General features: G+C 38.5%; 1 protein-coding gene across 1 annotated transcript in view; it reads left to right on the top strand.

The window, feature by feature from the left end:
• LOC127376667 (melanopsin-A-like) overlaps positions 1-14,417 on the top strand; it is a 63,347-nt gene extending 48,930 nt beyond the window's left edge. Inside the window, exons 6-13 of the mRNA XM_051423783.1 lie at positions 325-528; positions 1,999-2,170; positions 3,544-3,720; positions 3,947-4,054; positions 5,430-5,625; positions 5,800-5,964; positions 8,414-8,473; positions 9,920-14,417. Coding sequence (XP_051279743.1) covers positions 325-528; positions 1,999-2,170; positions 3,544-3,720; positions 3,947-4,054; positions 5,430-5,625; positions 5,800-5,964; positions 8,414-8,473; positions 9,920-10,084 — 1,247 coding nt within the window. The 3' untranslated portion in view covers positions 10,085-14,417. The remainder of the gene's footprint in view (positions 1-324; positions 529-1,998; positions 2,171-3,543; positions 3,721-3,946; positions 4,055-5,429; positions 5,626-5,799; positions 5,965-8,413; positions 8,474-9,919) is intronic.
• The last annotated feature ends 152 nt before the right edge of the window (positions 14,418-14,569 follow it).

Here is a 14,569-nt window from a genome sequence, read left to right as displayed (position 1 = left end):
TATGTGTTCTCTCCACCTGCAGTCTTTCAGAGCAGTTTTCATTTCCCACCATGACAGTGTTAATTACTGAGTTATAGCTCAGAGACAACAGTGTTTGCATTTGAGTCCACCCTCCTCCATCTCCCCAGAGAAACGCTCCAGGTCATTTTAATACCACAGAGAGAGTTTTTAAGTAGAGGAGATGCTGATTTACTGCTTTTTATTACTTGAATTTAAAGTGAAAAAATATTATTACTAGAGCTGGATCATTGACCGCATTTTCTTCTATAGCATTACTATATACTATCAAATAAAAATAACCACTCTTCTTCTCTCTGACTTTAGGTTGCGAGGTGTATGCGTTCTGTGGCGCTCTCTTCGGGATCTGCTCCATGATCACGCTGACAGTGATCGCTGTGGACCGTTACTTTGTCATCACACGACCTCTGACATCCATCGGCGTGTTGTCACGGAAACGGGCCCTCCTCATCCTCATGGCGGCCTGGGCCTACTCTCTGGCCTGGAGCCTGCCACCGTTCTTCGGCTGGAGTGAGGACACACCGTATTGCACACTTATTTAAGATCTAAACTTTGAAGACCTGAAAACAGGCTATATTCACAGAGCCATAAACAACCTCATCCTGCATTAGAGAAGTTAAAGCAACCAAAGACCTAATAGAAAAATGATAAGAAAACCCAGAATTTGTCCAAAAAAGAAGCCTATTACGTATGTATGGTTGTTAAAATTGCATAAAAATGTTATGAAAATATATAAAAAACATTATCTCTGTAGTATTCAAAGGAAATAATCTGCTCAAAATTCTTCCGAATCACTTTACAGAATCGTTTTACACAAACTTCCTGCATTTATTGTGTTCACTGTTACTGACACACTTACCACACATTTTCTGACATTGCATATAGAACCTTTATCAAGATGTTGTTTATTTTATTCTTAGCAAGATAACGTGACAGTTAATCATGATATTGACTTGAGGCGATATAGCCCACGCAAACCTATACTGTACAAGTCTGCTGCACTTTAATCTGCTCAGTTCTGCCTCAAAGCTTTGTGTATCTTCTATCAAATGTATTGTTCATTTACCCTCCAAATCCCATTTATTAACAGTTCAGTTCAAGTTCACTCCCTACATGTGGTGTACATTTCTTCTTCCTCTCACCTGGTTCTCATTCTCCTCAGCAGATTGTATCACACTTGTTTTTCACATTTTTATGTAAATTATAATGTATAGAAACAGAAAAGCTCCCATAAATCTAAATAATCTGGTGGGGGGGGGGGATGTAGGGAATAAAAACCCTCACAAATCTGTGAACCTTCTAAGCAGCAGTATATTGTTAATATCTGAAGTATCATCAAATTTGAGCCTGTTTCCTCTGAATAATTATATTGTCTGAACATAACGCCTCCTGAAAGTGACGGTTTACAGGGGCCAGTCAGTTTTATAGTATCGTAAAACCACATATTCACTAAGTGATCTTTAAACAACAGGTTCATTTTTACATCAAAAACAATCGTAGATGTATTACCTACACATTTCTCCTGTGTATTTTCTTAACAAATGGAAATATGTAAGTGTGCCTACTACAAATCTTACACTCTGATACAGGTACAGTGGCAGGGGATTACCAAAGCTTCACAGGGGGTCGAAAGGCCTTCTTGATTTTAAGGGGTGTAAAAAAACTTTTCAAATATACAAAGCAGGCCTATATCTCAGCATTCCATTCATTCCTTTGAAGAAAACTAAATTGTTGTTTTTAAAGTATAGATTATTATTTAAGATCTGCCGTAAACAGGATAAGCTGACTGTGAAGACCTGACACAAGACATTTAGCAGAGGTTACAACCCATTGGGGCACTGTTTCACATACTTGAGGAAACTCATGAAAAATGGTGGAGATGGAGATATATGTGTAAAATATTAGGGTCCTCCTGGCCCCCGCCTGAAAGAGCATGATGGGACATTAAAACCCTCCCTGTCTGTGTCTCTCGCCCATCAGGTGCTTATGTCCCGGAGGGCCTGATGACTTCCTGTACGTGGGACTACATGACCTTTACCCCGTCGGTGCGAGCATACACCATGCTGCTCTTCATCTTCGTCTTCTTCCTGCCACTCTTCATCATCATCTACTGCTACTTCTTCATCTTCCGCGCCATCCGCACCACCAACCAGTCAGTCTGTGTGTTTGTTCGGTGTAGTCAGGGTGGTTTTTTTCTCTTTGTGTTAGTTGCTCATTTTCACCAAAATAATAACTGAATTTTTAAAAGAAACGGTTTAGTTGAATTGTTTTATCCCTACACAACTGTAATTATAATTTACTTCCTGATTTCTCAACCAATTCTACCTATTTTTAATAGTTTCAAAGGAAAAGAGAGAGATTTTGTTTTTCGAACATTAAAAAAGGTATAAAGATGGTGTTCAGTTAGTCAGCTGACAGAAAAACATCCTTCAGCAAGATTCCTTTGGATATTTATAATTCACAGATTTTTATTTTCTAACTGACTTTTTTGACCTTTTCTCTGGCGCTACCATCAGGATAAAACTTATAAAAGATAATTCCTCGCTCTAGTAATAGACCACTAATAAAGGCCTTATATTATCTTTTCTTCTTATGATTATTTTTTGTAGTTGCTTGACCGTCCTACTGTTATTACAGACAGTGAACTAACTGCAGTCTATTTCCTTGTTTTTATTACTCTTTAGGCATGAAACACAATTTTTAAAGGTCCATTTAGGAGGATGTATTGACAGAAATGGAAAATAATATTCATAGGTATGTTGGTATGAAGTCTGCAATGTTGAACTGCCATGTTTCTACAGTAGTCCAGAATGGACAAGCCAAACACCGGCTGAAGATAAGGCCATTTTGCGTTTTACGGCCACTGTAGTTTCTCCGACACACTTAGTTGCAATCTGCAACTTCATAGCTAGTCATCAGTAAATTCTAAACACTGGTCATTTAAAGCATGCATTTTTCTAGGAGTATTCCACATGTCTACTCAGGTGGACCGCATGTGTTTTTCAACTATATATTAAAAGACAATTAATAGAATTATATATTATATGTTTTTTTATGTGCACATAATCTGTAGAAAATATAGTTTTTGTTACAAAAACTTCAGGTTACATTCTAATAACAAAAAGCAGTTGTTTTATTGCCAAAAAAGTTACTTTTCAAGAAGTTGCAGTATAAAGTATAGTAACTTAATTTAGAAATATAGCCAGCAATGCATGATGCATTTAGTGAACAGATGATTAATCATAGTTTTCTCCCAACATACAATCAATACTTGAAAATTTTAACAACTGTATGACTCCTTAGTTGTTACTTGATGTTACCGCATTTTATGTACCTGCAAGGATCTCCTCAATACAACTGGCAACATATCAAAACCCATGAATACGAGAATGGCTACAAGAAAAAAGTGTTTAAATCATTCTAAAAAAGAGCCTCAGGTCAGGGTCAGCCTCTGATAAATGAATGCAAGTCTACAATGTCCTCACAGGTATAGTACTACAGGTCTGCGTGTGTGTGTGTTTTCAGGGCTGTGGGGAAGATGAACGGCAGCGTTCATGGTCACGGCAGCACTCGTGACTCAGTGAAGAACTTCCACCGGCTGCAGAATGAGTGGAAGATGGCGAAGATCGCTCTGATCGTCATCCTGCTCTATGTCATCTCCTGGTCACCGTACTCCAGTGTTGCTCTCACTGCCTTCGCTGGGTAAAACAAACCGCCACCTGTACTGCAATAAAATCATTTTCAAACCTACAGCCACCAAATTAAAATTTTTGAGACTTCAGCTGCAGTTCCTCTAATGCCCACTAGATGCTGCTCCACGAAAAACTCTTTATTGAATTGAAGTGCTGAAGTGTCCATGATCAAGACTCTGAATCCACAAACCTTCTCCTGGCTCCTCACTGTGTTGTTGCTGTGTTTCCTGCTGCAGGTATGCGGACATGTTGACTCCCTACATGAACTCTGTGCCCGCCATCATTGCCAAAGCCTCGGCTATCCACAACCCCATCATCTACGCCATCACACACCCCAAATACAGGTAACACACACACGATTAATAACAATCACATAAACAATCTTCATCCCAGCAGCTATCAGACTTTATAACGATATCATAGTCATTTTTTATACTATTGTCACTTTCTTTTGCTTGCACTACCGACTGACCTAGTCGTCACATACATATATATGCATAAATAATTTCTTACATGCACTCTAGTCCTGTTCATAGCCCTGTGAAATCAGTTCTGTAAAATATATTTTTTGTTTGGTGTAATTATTTATTTATACGATATGCCACTTCCTCCTTCTGCAACCTGTGCAATGTTATAATTTAACTTTAAATCACATCTGTATAAACATACTGTTTATAGTTTGTACATACAACCCAAATTCTATTTTTTTCTTGATATCTTGTATTTTTTTCTATTTTATTTTGTTATTTAATGTGGTTTTTTTTGTCATCTGCTGTGTTACACATCTGGAGCTGCTGTAACAAGTGAATTTCCCCAGTGTGGGATCAATAAAGTCTACCTTATCTTAATACCTACTTCTAGAGCTAAATGCTGTTCAGTTACCACTAAATCAACATTTGGACTTCAACTAAATCAGCTTCCCCTCTAAATTCATCCTGTAAATTCATTTTTAACGCTTTTAGACAGGGATAATAGATCATCTGTTTGTGTGTTAGTATCTGAGCTTGACACCTCATGACCCTCAGTTGTATGAAAGGCTCCAGCTAACCTGCCTGCTGCGTCGCCTGTTCTCATCCTGCTAACGTGACTGCAGCTCAGTGAACCGTCACACTGTTGGAGAATTGATCCAATCAGAGAAAGCACCGCCGCCTTAAGCACTCTAACAAGTGATCTGAACTAAGTGCTGCTCAATTAACCTGAATGTTAACTGGACTAGAGAGAATCAAACACACACAGGATGGTTTGATGCAGGACACCTGACCTTGATTGTTAAAAGCTGCAGGATAAAAGAAAACAGCTTACATAACTGTAGATACCTGTTTTATACAACAGCGCCATGTAACATCATGGTGAAAGAAAAGTAGAGAGCTTTTTCATGAAAATAGAGAAAAGGTAATAAAGTATGTTGACCACAGACACTCCCATGCACTCCCCTCTTTTGTCGAGTTGTAGCGTTTAGGATCTAGGGCTTATGGGAAATGGTGTTTATTAATCCACATGACAGGTTATGATCCAACCCGTTAATGCTACAAATGTCAATGTGATATTGAATTAGGGTTTCTTAGTTCTGGAACAGAAACTGGAAGTTCTGGTTTGACTGTGGGCTCTCTGTTTGGGGTCCTCTTAGTTGAGGGAATCAAAGCTTTTTTTTATGGTAAAGTCGACCCCTGAACCCACAAAGTACTGATTAATACTTAAATCCTCCCTGTCTCTGTCCAGGTTAGCATTAGCCAAGTACATCCCATGTCTCGGCATCTTGCTCTGTGTCCGTCAACGTGACCTCCGCTCCGCCAGCAGCAGCTTCATGTCGACGCGTCGCTCTACTGTGACCAGCCAGACCTCTGACATCAGCAGCCAGTTCAGGCGGCAGAGCAACGGCAAGTCCCGTCTCTCCTCTGCCTCCGACAGCGAATCGGTAAGCTCAGATCCTTTAGAGCTGTTAAATCATATTGAGGAGAGGGATACACTGTGTGTGTGTGTGTGTGTGTGTGTGTGTGTGTGTGTGTGTGTGTGTGTGTGTGTGTGTGTGTGTGTGTGTGTGTGTGTGTGTGTGTGCTCTGTGTGTAATAAAGTGTGTTTTCATCTGCAGTGTTTGACAGACACCGAGGCTGATCTGTCCAGCATGGGTTCCAGACCAGCCAGCCGCCAGGTCTCTTGTGACATCAGCAGAGACACCGCTGAGCTCCCTGACTTCAAACCCTCCTCCAGCTTTAAGTCCAAGGTGAAGAGCCATGACTCTGGCATCTTCGAAAAGGTAAACTTCTTACCTCATGAGTTTCAAGAAAGTTTTGAAGACTTGAGCTCCCACTGTCTGTCACCTCACATTGTCTTTAAGAACATGAATGGGACACCTGAAATAACTTCAAATAAAATCATCTCTCTACAGCCACTAGTCATCAAAACCAGGTTGACCAGAGGTTCAACTATAAATACTACCAGTCAGTCTGGAATAACAGCCAATCAAGATGACTGACAGGTGCTGCAGTCAGGAGCTTGACCAACTGACCCTTCCTAAGTCCCGCCCATTTTTGTTCTGTGCTCCAATAACAGTTGGGCTAGCCTCGGTCAACTTTCTTCTTTCCTGTATTTAGATATGCTATATGCTAGGCTAGTCTATGTTGAAAAGACAACCACTTTATGAATATAACTAAAAGAACAGGTCAAAGAGCCCTATGGAAAAATTTTTGCTAGGAGGCCCTCCTACCTGACCCATGAGCCATGTAAACTATTTGCAATTGCCACACAGTTGCACCTGACACCCCAGTACTCCCACTACAATCCTCCCTCCTTTAAAACAGTTTGCTCCATATGGTCTAAGAATAAGTAGCTATATACGGAATAGAGTGAGGTATAAATAAACTATATATTTATTGAATAGAAATATTATATAGAATATTAACTGAATATTAACATTAACATTGTAGAACATTTAAATGTAAAAAATAATAAAAACTAAAAAGATTTGCTCTGCTGTGTCGTAATTAGTCCAGTCCTCACAATATTATACAGTTAGCTTTGTCTATACAATGTGAACATAAGCCTACAGACTATTATTTATACTGAATACATATTATTATTATTACTTACTCAGAGATGTGGATCCATATGGCCCAGTATGCCCTGCTAATCAAGATTAAATTTAATTAAAGTTAAATCAAATTCAATATTTAATCAATATATCAATGTCAGTCCATTGCTATATCTTACATTACAGAGCCATAATTGAACCTCGACTGAGAGAGTAGATAATCATTATCTTGTTTAAAAATGAGGAGTGCCATCACAACCATATATAGTCTGGACTGGTGCCCAGACACGTAACTGCTGCTGGAAAGCACGAGTTTCGTGCAATGCGGTTATCTTTTCCGAGCTGAAGTTTATGAACACTGCTGCCTGTTGGTGTTTATCAAACCTAATCAATAGTTGTATTTCACTCTCACTTATGTCAGACACAAAGTCACAGAACAGACCTGGAAGACACAGACAGGCCAAGAGCTGCACTGTCAGCGGTTGGTGAGACAGACAGACAGACAGACAGACAGACAGACAGAGAGATGCTGCAAGGTGCACATCAACGTTACTGTTTATTTTATTTTTTCTGATAGATAGTTCCATTCTTCCTCTCACTGAAGTTGTAAACATTGACACGAGTGGGAGGCTGGGCCCTTGCCTAAAATGGTGTTTACTGGCTCTGCCAGTGTGTATCACGTGATGGACGCTATTGCTGTAATTACACAGTTTGGCTGCTATGTCAAATTGGCTTCAAAGGCCAGCACTCTTCCTGGGGGCGTGGTTTTGCTACAGAGCAAAATGCTTGCTTAGATAACTTAAGATATGACTATATATATATATATATATATAAATATATATGTAGCTTTAATCTTTTAGCTATATTCATAAAGTGGTTGTCTTTTCAACATAGATTAGCCTTGCACATAGCATATCTAAGTACAGGAAAGGAGAAGGTTGACCAAGGCTTGCTCAACTGTTATTGGAGCACAGAGCAAAAAGGGGCGGGACTTAGGAAGGTCAGTTGAAGTGGACGAGGGCAGAATGAAACATTTGAACTTGTCTCAAAGAGAAGATTTACACACTGAGGCTTTAAATTGTGTCCTGTCGACCTTCAGGCAGCATGAAAGCAGCTGGAGACGGATTAACCAGCAGATCACCACAGCAACACATTCACAGACTTTTCAGAAGACTATTTTACCCTTCATGTAGATTATTAACATTACATTCAGGTTTCAAAAGGATTGTGGGTCATTTCAGGGGTCAGTGTGTGCAGCAGCAGCTCTGAGAATAGAAGACTTTTTTTCATAACACCGGTGTTCATGTTAATCTGCCGCTCTGTGTTTTTTGTGATCTTTAATCTCCTCAATGTGCTTTTCAGCTTGAATCAGAAAATCCTTTTTCTTTTGATGTTAATCATTGACTCAAGTCTGTCACTTATTTTTTTAGAGGCGTATTAAAATTCTGCGTAATTGATTAGAAAGGAGTTTGATGACTATGCGGCCCTCTGGTTTCTTGCCTGCCTCGCTGATGCTGATAAAGTTGATTAAATATCATTTAGGAATATTAAACTCTCTCTTGGCATTTAGTGTGACAGGAAGTGCTGAAGAGGACTTCTGTAATGGTCGCCGCAGCAGGATGCTGATTAATCAGTATGGTAATTATGTGCCTTTATTCGTTTGTTTTTCTTCCAGACGTCCTACGACACTGACGTCTCCATGGCAGGAGTCAGTGAACGCAGCAGCATCCCAAATGTGAGTACAGTCCAACTGTGTGATTTATTCATTTATTCACTGGGCCCTGGAGAGGAAATGCAATTGATTTTCATATCTGTAGTTATGAAGCAACTCACCGTTGGACAACTGTTTCCCCTTCAAACAAAGAAATAAAACAAGGCACTTTATTAAAGCAATATGATGATTTTACAGCTGTGAAGACAGTTCTACTCACTCTGCTGTGTCACACTTCAGTTTATCAAAGGATATTTCTGGTTTATTACAACCCGTCTGACTGCAGACTGTTAATCACATACTGTGTAGATATTACCTCAAAGTGCACATTACCTGAAGGATGAAACGATCAAAGGAAGTTATAGCCTGTAGTTTAAAAAGGTGGTGTTTTCTAGGGTCGAGCAAGTACTACTAAAATGAGCCATTGTGTAAAATCAGGGTTCCCACTCTTTTTAACAAATGATTTTCCAGGAGTATTTCTTGACAGTACAGGACAGGACTTTCACGTTCACAAATGGTCATTTAAGCAGCAGTTTCGGGCAAATTGACTACATTATTTTGACCCCAGCCTATAAGTTGAATTTATTTTATTTTACATTAAATTAATCTTCAAGAAAATTAAAGTGTTCATTGCACATACAGTTAAAATTACTGTGCATGTATTTATCCACCACAGCAACAAGATAATTGTGATCATTAGTGGGCTGTATGCACATAGATGTGATGGAAAAAATAGTCAGTTCCACTTTGCATCTGGTGAACCCACTTTGAAGTGTCAAGAACCGCAACAACAATAAAAACGCACCCAGGTTAAGGCAATCTGAGTGAGGAGCTAAAATTAAAAATTGGTAAAAAAAAATATTGTCATTTTAATTAATTTCCAGGTGTTTCCATGACTGGAAATCTTATCTTTAAATTTCCAGCTTTTCCAAGATGCTGAGGACCCTGAAAATGTAAGGTTGGAGCATCATAGCCCATAAACTTTTGATAGCAATTCACAGTAACTGTTGCTACCACTCTAGCTGACATGTAACAATAGATTTGATTGGTCAGAGATTGCCAAGGTGGAGTGTTGAATGTTGTAAGAGAAATCGTATGGTATGTGAGCACGACATAGCAAATTTCACTCATCACTAATAAGAGTGATAAAGCAATTATAGTAAGCTTACCAACAAAGCAAAATGTTTATGAACATGCTTTAACAGGCTCTTTCAAGTAAAATAAAAAAAATGAAAGTACTGCGGCATTTGGTTGAGAAGCACCCCAGCACTGAATGTCACTGTCCATCCTCCTGTGTCCCCCTCACCCTAATTCTTGCTCACTTTATTGTTAATAAAGTGGAAAAAAGTCCAATCCTGATAAAAAAGACAACATGGACCGAAAAATACATACAATCTCCCAATGTTGATAAGATTAAAAAACAAAAAAAGAATGAAATGATGAGATAACGGCTGTTTTCCTGTTTTCCAGAGCGGTGAATTTGCAGAGGGACACGGGATCAGAGGTGCGCTCAGTCGAATCCCGAGCATCGTTGTTACCTCTGAGTCCAGCCCCTTCCTGCCCATTGGACGAAAAGGTTCCTGCACCGCCCGCCCCAAGACCTCAAACAACAGCACGCCCCGCCCTCCCAGCTGATCGCCCGCAGACCTTCGCCCAGCTCATGTCCAGTCCGATATTTAGAAGCGTAGAGTTCAAACACATGGACGCAGCTCAGAAACATACAAAACCAAAAAAATCATTACCTTTGAAATGTATAAATCTGAATAAATGATCTGCAGTGTGTGCAGAGGGGGGCGAGGCCCACAACAGAGTGAGCATAGTGGTGTCTTGTAATGTAACATTTAGTGGTTGAGAAGACAGAATTACTCTGTAAATGTCAAAGAACGGCTGTTGCCATGGATACTGTAGACTGGAACCAGAATCAGCTGATATACAAAAGTACAGTCATACATTATACTAACTTAAAAAAGTGTATTTACAATGCTGTAAATGATTGGTTATTGTTTTATTTAACCTGTAAAGCCCTATTACTGGTATTTTGGTAATATAATAAGCCCTGCACACCCACACAGGTGTTTTTTAGTAATTCTGGCTGATTAGACCTCTGTGTATAGGTAGTGTAGTACAAAGTCTCCATATAAGAACGCCTGCACTGTCCTGAGACGAGCTCTAATCACGCAAATGAAATGATAACACCTGTGTGTCTGTGTATCCCTGTGCAGGACCTTTCACTTTGAATTGTTCCTTATTGTACTGAAGCCAAACAAGCATCTGTTTTTTTTTAACCCAAAGAAGATTTTCCTGTAGGCTACCTTATTTCTTGTCCCTGATTAGATAAATGCAAATAGACATAGGGTTCAATAACATCTCTTATTGTTGTATTTTTCTCTTCAGGCTAGTTCCTCTGAGACAGGTTAAGGTGCCTGAGCCCTTTAGAAAATGTTTTGTTGTGTTTCAGATGGACATTTTCTTCAGCACTTTATGCAAATTTTCTAAAAGCCCTGTTTGTGTTATTGTCGCCTGTTGCTAATGATTTATTTATCTGTGTTTTTCCAGCCCAGTCCTCTGCAGAGTCATGCAACAGATTAAAGTTGTTTATGGTTCTCTATGAGTAAGCTGAGATACTATATAAATTCCAAATTCAAAAACCCAAGTTTCAATTGGAAAACCAAAGGCCGTCCAATTGACCGTCCGCTAACCCCCTCTCCAGAATTGAAAATATAAGAGCAAAGTGTAAGGAAGGGATGAACAAGTATTTATTTGAGCTGTAATGCATAGCATGTTAAATTATTAGCAGTAATAACCCAGTGTCACTACCAAGGCTAGGGGCATTTAGTTAGCGTTACAATAACGTTAGCGGCTCTGTCCTTTACTATTAGATTTGGTGATGTTTCCACTCCAGCAAACCCAGCCAATTCGTAATCCATGATAGTCTTATATTTAACAAAAACACTGTCTTCATCTTAAAGCCTTTTCTCTTGTGAAACATACTGGTTAAATATACGAACAACAATGCATAAATATATACTGTGTCTACCTTGTTCGTATGTGTAAGCAATCTGATTCAACATTTTTTCCGCTTCATACTTACGCTAAGGAGTAGCAAGTGCTACACTGCAATAAAAAACAATGGTGTTTATTTCCATGTCTTTTACATGGAGTTTTCCCTTGCACCTGTTAGCTTTAGCTTTAGTCTCCTTGCATTATATGGAGCCAGCCAGTGCATATGAAGATGTTTTTACATGGTTCTTGTTTCAAACATTAAAAACACCTTGTTTTGAACCAATTCATGGAGTTACCATAAATGATCTACCTAGCTATAGCTGATCAAATTTGCTCTCCTGCATTTTAAAATCAGAATCAGAATTTGTTTTATTGCCAGGTAGGTTTTTACACATACGGTCAATTTGTCTTGGTGCATTGTGCATAAAATATACAATTCACACAAAAATATACGAATCATACAAGAAAAAAAATTCAATTCAATTCAATGAATCAATGAATGTGAATTTTGGTCGTTAGTCTGCCAACTGATATCACCGTAAACTGAAAATGCAAGTGAACAAAAGTAGCAACAGTCACTAAGGGGGTTAGCCAACAGTCAAAGTCTGTTAAACAAAGAATGGAAAATGTTATAAATGTCAAAACTGAACTTTTTTGCAAACATTTACTCTAAATGGATTTGGAGATTATCTTTCAACCCATAAAACCAAATCTACAAGTATACCAAAGGATACCTGAATATTATGGAATCACAGCAGCATTGTGTTTCAACTGCGTAGAGTTCATCCAGCTGGCTGCTGACCTGTTCACTCTGTTCACTCTGCAGTGAAACAGAAAACTCTGCTTTCCAACATTAATGAACTGCTGGCTAGAGGATGACAACACTATCCATACATTTTAGATAGCAGGAGAAAAGGACAATATCTAATAAAATCGACTTTTGAAGGAAGGTAACTAGATTCAAACATAATGTTTAAAAGAACTGTGCGCTATTTTGGAAAATCATTGCCATCATTCTTTAAATATTTTTCCACTTTTGATGGAGCTAGGCTAGTAGTTCCCCTTTCCCGTCCACTAATTTGATATCAATTTTGGTTAATGCCTGGATATGATGACAATCGATAGGCTTTTCCAAAATGTCAATGTTTCGTTGAATTATTCAGATATTTCTCCTTATCTCAGTAATTCTGAGAGGTCTGTGGCCTGCAAAAGCACTTTTATTAAGAAAGCAGATATTTTAAATGTTTCTAGAGGTTTCCCTGCGTTCTGGTGTTGTTCCGTTTGTGTTTTTTCTTCTGGTTGTGATTCTTTTGCTACTTTTCTTGATTACATATTTAAAGTGTAGATTTTCCTGAAGGACGTTGTTGTGGTATGTGATTGTACTGTTGTTGGTGTTAGTAAGGGGGGTGAAAAGGGACTTCATTGTTGATGGTAACACAGAGCTTGATAAGCTGATTTGAGCTGTCAGCCTGTGTGAAGATGTAATATGTACATTCCCCAAGAGTCTGTTTGAATGTTTCTGTAAAATAACACGATTACTTATGACTCATGAAGTTTTCTGCTGGGAGAGAAACGTCAATTCAACCAACTCAAAAGACCTGAAGCTAATTTGAAGAAAACCAGATTAAACTGAAATGTTGGCTAAAACAGAAAGAAGCTCTATAAACAGACTTGTTTGTCGACTTGAACAAAGCCGTTTGAGCTGTTAAACTGAACCGTTAGCTAGCCGTTTAGCTCCAAATCACCACAGTCTTGTGGAAGAGGAATGAAGCTAAATCATTAGCTAACCTCTGTCAAAGTGTTTGGGTGAACTGACCTTTAGCTAACATTGAACCATTAGCTAAGCAGAACTGAGCTGTTCAAAGGAGTTGTGGCTAATGGCTAAATTTGAGTCGTTAGCTAGCATCAAGTTGTTGTAGGTGCAAAAATGGGCTGTTAGCGAACACATTGTTCAATAGCTAAATTAAAGCATTAGCCTACCTAATTGATAGTTAAAGTCAAAGTAAAATAAAATCATTAACAGCACCACAACATATTTATCTGTTAAACCGATCCATTAGCCTAGCAGAACTAAGCTAAATCATTAGCTAACCTTTATCAAAATGTTTTAGGAGCTAAATAAAGCTGAACAAAAGTTTTCTTGGTAAACTGACTGTTAAACTGAAACAAACTTTTTAAGCTGCTAAATGACACCATGTTATCTGTGATTAAAGGTCCAGTGTGTAGGATTTAGTGGCATAAAGCAGTGTAGATTGCAACCCCCTAGCTTCACCCTCCCCTTAAATGTTGGCCATGAAACACACCAAAAATGCAAACGGACCAATCTAGCACCACTAATTAGTCTGTTCTGTCTCTAATCTGAGACATGGCATTTCAACACGGCGGACTCTAGAAGAGGACATTTAGAAATTTTTACAGTAGATAAAAACTGCTTTAACAAACCTGCTTCAATATTTGGAGTTTATAATAGTTGTTATATTCACTCACAGGTCTTTAAGCTTTTAAACCTTCTTTCTGAGGCCTCCATAGAAACCTCTACTGTATGTCAGTGTCCCTGCTTTCCTAATTCCTCCTAGCATCCCAATGCAGAAAGTACACTATGATGCAGTAAATAACAGTTGAATATAAAGTATTGATACAGAATATAAATGCAGGTTGTTGTTATAATAGTTATTGTGTATTAAAGTTTCTGTTCTGAAAGACTGATGTTTGAAAACGGGGAAGACGATTTATTGTAGATTTGTTACTCGTTTACTGTTTCTCTTATTTATTTTTTCTAAATAAATATCTATTATTCACTGTATTCATTGTGAAACACCTATATAGGCCTAATATAGCAAAACACACATGATTTGCTGTTTTATGGGCTGTTTAATGGCGACTTGTCAATTTTAAACTTTGTTTTTTGTACAGATGATAATGAATGATGATGAATAAACAAGATGTATTGTGTTATTCAATAAGATTTAGAGGTGTTGCCAGGTGGATTTTGTTACATTTGTACAAGCTGTTTCTTCAGTTTCTGGTCTTAATGCTAAGCTAAGCTAAGCTAATGTCTAGCAGTAGCTTCATATTAACTGTACAATGTCAGTGGTATCGATCCTCTCATCGAACGGT

The sequence above is a fragment of the Dicentrarchus labrax genome, unplaced genomic scaffold, assembly GCF_905237075.1.
Source record: "Dicentrarchus labrax unplaced genomic scaffold, dlabrax2021, whole genome shotgun sequence".
NCBI lineage: Eukaryota > Metazoa > Chordata > Actinopteri > Moronidae > Dicentrarchus > Dicentrarchus labrax.
The sequence above is the reverse complement of the archived record's forward strand: the minus strand, read 5'-3'. Positions and strand labels throughout refer to the sequence as shown.